Source organism: Carya illinoinensis, chromosome 5, assembly GCF_018687715.1.
Source record: "Carya illinoinensis cultivar Pawnee chromosome 5, C.illinoinensisPawnee_v1, whole genome shotgun sequence".
Lineage (NCBI taxonomy): Eukaryota > Viridiplantae > Streptophyta > Magnoliopsida > Fagales > Juglandaceae > Carya > Carya illinoinensis.
The window spans coordinates 42,939,264-42,946,604 of record NC_056756.1 but is presented as its reverse complement, the minus strand read 5'-3'; the positions used below and the strand labels follow the sequence as shown (position 1 = coordinate 42,946,604).

Genomic DNA, 7,341 nt, shown 5'->3' with positions numbered 1-7,341 from the left:
ATTCGTGCTTATATATTGGATCTGGAAGTACTGTATATTCTTGTATAAGATCTGTGTTGGTATTCTTCTAGTTTTGTGAACACAGTTGATAGTATTGTAGATATTGTGAATCTTGTGCATTTCGGTTTTGAGTCAAGAAACAGAAATATACTTGTTGAGCTTTTCAGAACCAAAACTAATAAAGCTTTGTTATTTGAATTGAATTTCTTTATTACAAATCTTGGCAATATTTTGTATCTATAAAACACAAGTTTTATAACAAAATTAAACTAAGCTGCATGCTGTGATTTTATTAATAGGAATGTACTGAATAGATTTACTGTTCTTGATAATTGCTTAAACATTTTACAATATGAAGAGCAGCCCGCAATTATCGTACCTATCTAATTATAAACAGTGATTTTTTATTTTTTTATTTCCGTTAATTTTCTTATTTGCTGTTAAGTACCCGTTTAACTGCAAATAAGAAAATAGTGAGAAAGAAGCTCGGCATCGAATGGGACCGAGTACTTCGAGATTGGAGGAGCAGAAGAGTCATTTGGAAGACCTTCGAATGCGGAATCGATGCTGGAGGACGAGGAGGAGCTGCTATGGGCGGCTATCGAGAAGTTTCCACAGCATCAGCAGACGAACTTAGCGTTGTTGAGGCGGACTCCGTCGGAGCAAGGGAAAGAGGACTATAAGACCGAGACGATCGACGGGCGGATGTCGGACCATTTTAGCCGTGAGCTTTTTGTGAGGAATGCCTTAGCCACCAATGAACAAGACAACTATAGGTTGCTCTTTGCCATTAAAGAGCGCCTCTATAGGTATAGCGCTCAAGATTTTATGTCTCTGTTTCTCTTTCTATCATTATTCTTGTGGCAACTTGGTGGTTGCTGGATCGTCTGGGGTTGATATAGGGTTTTTGGTTCTATCAGATGGGGCAGCAATCTCTGATCTACAGCTTCGTGGCTCGGGGCACGGTGATCCTATCCGAGTACACCGAGTTTATCGGAAATTTCACCAGCATCGCCTCCCAATGCCTCCAGAAGCTCCCTGCTTCCAACAAGAAGTTCACCTACAAGGGCTCGAACGATGTTGTTAAGTCTAGAGCACTAGCCTTGCAACTCGAAGACGAAGTCCCTGATGAGTTTGAGCCTGAGGAGCGGGATCAGAAGAAGAATAGGAGAAAAAAGATGCAGAAGAAGAATCAGGCAACAGAGGACGATTTTGGTTCTCTTTTTGGTGATGGCATAACTGGAAAGCTACCTAGATATGCAAATAAGATCACTTTGAAGGTACGGATTAAATAATCTTGGCTTGCCCATATGGTTGATCAGAGAATTCACCGGAAAAAAGTATATGTAGTTTCTCTCCGAGTATATATAATTTTATGTCGTGATGATTTGTGAGAAACATACCAGTTGCACTATAAGGCTCAGATTTGTGGAAATCTTTGTACGATCAACATCCAATAATGCAAATGCAATGTTACAAAATTTAGCCTTTTTTCCCGTTGACAACTAAATGAAACAAGTATTCTGTATATTATATTCACGATGGGTTAAAATTCTTTGTTCTCTCTTTATGGTTAACCATTATTTCTTTTGCATTCTTTGTAAATCAAAATGTTGTGGAAAACATCAGTCAACAAGGAAAGTATCAGCCATCAGTTTTTTATGGTGGTTTTTTCCCAAAAATATTAAGATTTTCTTTTTCCTGATATTTTTGCTTTCTAAAACTTTGGTTTGAAAGATCAGAAGGGAGACTTTGAGTGTGGCTGACATATTGCTAGGATGGGATAATGGAATTAATTCTGTTGAAGAAGTGGGTTGGTGAAAGTTGTAGTTTGTCTTGCTGATGTTAGAGATCGTATTTACCTAATATCCATTTTATTAGACCATGCTATCTGCAACTTTTGAACAATTTTACTTAAGATGTGTAATGTATGCAAGAGTACTTATAGTCAATAGTGGAATTAGGTGAGGTTATGATCTGGTTTCCTGAAGGACATAAATTGGATTCTTCCTATTAGTTCCCCATGAAAACTATGTTTTCTACATAGCGATTAATATAATTCTCAGTTCTAATTCTTTTTCTTTATCCATTGACACCTATTTCAATGACCATCATGTGCGTTGCAATATTCATTGTTTAAATTCTTAGAATCCATCTGTAATTACTTACTCGAAATGTATAGCCAAAACTAGGTATCTTGATCTAGGTTTTTTTTTTCCTGATAAGTGTTTGTCATGATATTTCCGACTTATTCCCTCAGGATCTGTGTATTTGGCCTTTCGATTTTTCTGGAAGCAGAAATAACAATAAGTTTATTTCCGGCGAAAAGAGTTCGCCTGAATGGTCCCAATTTAGCCTTACCACTAATAAATAGTTGTCCGAAAGTTGCCACAAATTTTGAGCCTGAAAGACTTTTCCCCGCTAGGCTATGTGCTATTTCTAGGGACGTTTAGTCGCCGCGCAAAATATAAAAATTCGCCACAAATACATTTGGCCACGTTATTCATAATTTTTTTTTACAATATATTATTTTTTTGAAATTATATTAATTTTTATCCACTCATATCGAACGAGCTTCTTTTCCTTTTTTGTGATAAATAAAATGTTTTTTTTTTCTTACAAACACTCAAGAATTAATTGAAATTTTATAGATTTTATTTCCATCAAGTTAAATTTCTTTTGCCAATAATAAATTTCTTAGCAAAACAAACTCTGAACTCCTCGTCTAAAATCTATATGCACTTTATTTTTTAGGTTTATAAAATCTATAAACGATAAGTACTACTGTTGAAGTTTGCTAATGTCATTAAGAAAAGCAAAAGGTGCAAAAGAACCCACGGAACTATTTCTTTCAATTGTATCTAAGATATAAAATGCCTCCTATTTTTGGGAGGTGTTGATTTTACTTCCTCTAGGTTTGCAGAACCAAGACTATCTGATAAATTCGAGCCACTATTGTCACCATTTCTGCCTTTGCTAGACCACATGCTAGCAAAGATCTTCTTTGACTTGAGCAGTCCTTTCATGAGTTTATTTAACGAATTCTTTCTCATCCTGAAATGAAAAATGAACCACATGTACAAGAAAATCTAGAAAAATCTAACAGCTCCACGACCATAAGCATTCTGCGACCATGACCACAAGCTACAGATAAGAAACATCCATCAAATAAGAGCTAGCAGAGATCCCTTTAAAACATTGATAAACTATGCAATAATCAAATCATGCTTAAAAGATTTTGAAAAAAATCTAAATAAAACCAGAGCAGTATCAACTTGGAAGACACAAGTATACAACAAAACACCATAGCAACAAATTATTATTTACATCTCAACAAATGTAAATAAGAATGGGGTGGAGGGTGAGCTCATAAATTCAAGAACCAAAAAATGAATATGAAAATAACCAAATTATCAACCAAAAAGGCCATGCAAGCTTTGAAGAAATAAATAGGACCAGTCTACCTCTCACCTTAAAATCAACAGGTACATTCATTTCAGCAGACTAGCAACCACTGCAACCATCACTGATGTTGAGTCTTTAAACCAATTCAAATGATCTTGCCCGCATGGTTCTCCTGACAAGTATCAATAACAGCCACTGAAGCTGAAAAGGATGCAGCAGATAATGTCTAATTAAGCTATAAGCAAGCACTACTGTTAAACAATGGGATATTCAATTCTCCTATCTCCTCAGGAAAAGTCAACAATTCAAAGCATTCGAAATTTTCTCATAAAGGGCCAAGCAAGTTGACTACAATCCAAATCTCTGAGGAGGACCCTACATCACTTACGCATCCTGATAAGTTCCCCCCGATGCCAAATTTTCTCATTTGAAGCAAAACCAAATGAAACACAAAAAATAATAAGATCACGTATCTGAATTAATTTTTCGGATCCCTGGAAGAAATTATTGAGTGGAGCACAATATTCTTTTTAAAGAAAATTTAAGTTTTGCTAAGAAGCACACTATGACATTGAAAAATTCCTGAATATAGATATAATAGCACTGATGCACCTCCTCTTCTTTTTTTCCCCTTCTCCTTTCAGCAAAATTCAGCGCAATAACAACTACAATCTCAATATGTGATAGCATGGAAGCAACCTTTTTAGCCGAAAAGGTTGCATATGTAGAATGGCGGCTTTATAATCTTGCTTGTCCAAGAAAGAAACCTCGGTGCAACGCAACAGAACGGTTAGCCCAATTGGAATAAAAGGCTACTTGGAACTTAAAATGTCTCATGTGACATAGGGATCCCAATGTCACCCTAAAGTTACCCTAGGGATGGGATACCTACAAAAGTGGCTCATTCTTGATATATTAGTTAATAATTTCGAGCAAGGGTCATCATTAGTTTAATGATCCATGGGATTACTACAGAGAGGCATAGAGGTGAAATATCAGAGTGAGAGAAAGACTAAAAAAACTTTCTTAATAACGATGACCAACATTGTTGCGTGGATGTATTCAAATAAACTTTCATTGTTCAATATGGGTTCTTAGAGGGCATCAGACCTGGCTTTGGGACTTCAAATATATAATACGTAGAAAGACTTTGGATAGTGGTAACAAAGGGAAATGAGCAGCATCATGAATTTCTAAACATAGAATAACCTCAACAGATTTGATGAATGGCAATGGAGCTCTGTGTCCATGTACAGTACTTGCTACTTGGAGGGTCCAGTTCACATATTTTTTATCTGTAGTTCAAGTAGAGAGGCTTTGTAAGAAAGCTATAAGACCAAAGCCTCAAAATAATTACAAGTCACTCCTACTTATAAAAAGAAAATTACAAGTCACTCGTATAATTCCTTGGTTTTTGTTGCTTCAAGAATGATTTATATGAAAATTGACTGGACAGAAAAACAGATCAATAAATTAAATCACATTATATTATTTGTACATAGATCTACCAATTTCACAAGAAAATGCTGCCAATAGACTTAGCCAGTCAAATTGAGTAATACAAACTGCATAAAGGTTTTCGTTTAAGCAAGTTCATGTGACTTTTGTATCCTAAACAAAGGTGAAAAATACGGTGGCTATAAATCCAAAAAAAAGTTACCTATACTCAAGGCTTGAGTTTGAATGACCTGGAGAAGATCGATCCTGGTAAATGGTGGAATCTGCAGGTTAAGTTTGTCCATGACGCCTGCAATAACCTGTTCCATTTCAAATCAATACTTAGCAGCCGGCCAACTCAGCCAGAACATATGACTGATAAGTAGCAACTAAACTAGGTACCCTTACAGTGTATGATGAATCTAATTATACATTTATTAAAAAAACATGAATGCTAAGTTATAGACATCCTACATATGGTATTGACTTAAGCAGGCAAAAAGAGCTCAGCTCAGTGAAAGAAATGTTAAGACACTGGTTCACTATTTGATGAACAGAGTGGGAAAAAAAAAAAGACAAGAATTGCAATACCTTATCTACACGTTCATGGATCACTAAACTTGCTTTCTTGTCCTTTGGAGTTTCTGTAAAGTTAAAGAAACCATATCTTAGGCAACTAGAACATAGATGGTTAATCATATATGTAAAATGCCATCCTAAAAAATAGTGAAACATCAATGATGGAAAAAGTAGAGAGAGTGAAAAATCAATAGGGCAGCAGTTTCATTTATGTGGCTTCCAAACAAGAAAGAAAGAAATTTGAAATAGAGGGTAAACTTCTTGTAAAGGAATCCTACAGTACTTTTTTTTAAATATAAAAAGTTATCAAATCATCTTGCCGTCATCAGCTGATCGAAACCTTTAGCCAAATGCACACATATTGATCTATTGCATAATATTTGCAAGAGAAGTAATGTGGCGCTACATACGAGGATTGATAAGAAATTGCTACTTGACACACAGATAAAAAATTACTCGTACTAGAATGAACTAATATTTGCCAGCCTCAACCACTCATCACCATTCAAGCTTTTAATTTGGACACTATTTGGCTCTTAATGCACCTTTTCTCTATGTGTAAGCAGCGAACCCATTTAGAACCAAAAAGGAAATACTTGATGATTCACAATCCCAACCTTCCCCACACCACGGAGCGATTTAAGGGGAAGGTTACAAGCTGGAGTTATTTGCAAACTGCACGGAGAAATTATGCACATGCCCATCAACAAAACCTGAATGGAATAAATCATAATAGGACCCCAACGGACCTTCAATCCAAGAGAAGCTAAATAAAATAATTGATCAAGGGGCCAAGTTTTCTCATGGAAGACACATTGAGAAGGCAAAAAACAAAAAAAAAAAAAAAGGTTAAGTATTGTCAAGAAGAACCTTGCTCTTACTGCGTCCCCAAACATAATATAACGTTAGCCATCCTAAAGTGGTTCTGAGCAACGTCCATCTCCTTTGAGGGTAATGCATCCTGCAGATAGAGAGACAGAGATTTCCGAGCATTTGTTTGTTAAACTTGAGCTATATTCGAAAATACCTTGATTACAAACTCTAAAATTGAAAATCCCTTGTAAAATTTGTCACAAAGATGGTACAATCACAAAATCTCAAATCACATACTTACTAGATGGATTAAGTGGTGCTGCGTCGATGGGTAACGGTTGGAGTGGCTTGTTTTCATGCGAAGGAAATGTTGCTCTCAGATTTTTTGGTAGCCAACGGAAAGAAAATCAAAGAGAATGTAAATGTTGCTCTCAAATAAGGTTTATCTTATGATTATATTTGTAATTTTTAGATGAATGTAAAATAATTATTGACTTTATCTCTAAGCAACATTGAGTTTATCTAGAAGTTTTAGAGGTTATTTAGATAAGTCATTTAGCTAAAATTCGAGTCCATGAGGATTTGCATATATCCAGAATAGAAGCTGAACATAAATCAGTCACTGCAGAAGAAAATTATCGCGAAATATAAAAAATTTGTCAGGAGACGTTCTTGCGACAGATTCTATCCGTCAAAAGAATCCTACTTCAATTGGAACACTTTCCAGATTGTTTATTTAAGAAATCCTATTGGTTATGATCTGTAGAGATTTAGATCTACATATTTTCTAGAGCAGTTTTCAGTGCATATTTTGGTGAAAAAATTCCTAAGTGAATTTTCATATTTGTGATCTCTTTTTGAGTGTGATCGTGCTTCAAGTGTGAATGATCATTGATTGATTTTAGTCACTAGAGTTCCAAGAGGGAAGTCAATAGGTTAAACATCGCTAGATGTTTTGCCTGCTACTGTGGTAAAAGACAAATAGTTCATTTGTCTGAACAAGTAAGAGAGTCAAGTTACAAAGATTTTGTAATTGAGAATTACTTGCAATTGATTTTAAACAATAAGATTGACTTTCCTGAGTTTGACTGCCCCGTAGGGTTTTAC

At 35.4% G+C, this 7,341-nt stretch overlaps 1 protein-coding gene and 1 long non-coding RNA gene across 2 annotated transcripts; one reads left to right on the top strand and one right to left on the bottom strand.

The window, feature by feature from the left end:
• Positions 1-483: 483 nt before the first annotated feature.
• Positions 484-1,485, top strand: LOC122311693 (ABC transporter G family member 31-like). Its single transcript, XM_043126331.1, has 2 exons — positions 484-809; positions 921-1,485. The coding sequence occupies exons 1-2, from the start codon at positions 565-567 to the stop codon at positions 937-939; spliced, it is 264 nt and encodes an 87-aa protein (XP_042982265.1). The 5' UTR covers positions 484-564; the 3' UTR covers positions 940-1,485.
• Positions 1,486-2,894: 1,409 nt separating this feature from the next.
• Positions 2,895-5,487, bottom strand: LOC122311769. Its single transcript, XR_006242858.1, has 3 exons — positions 5,434-5,487; positions 5,066-5,162; positions 2,895-4,700 (listed from the first exon to the last, which is right to left on the bottom strand). It is a non-coding gene; the product is annotated as an uncharacterized LOC122311769 (long non-coding RNA).
• Between the last annotated feature and the right edge of the window lie 1,854 nt (positions 5,488-7,341).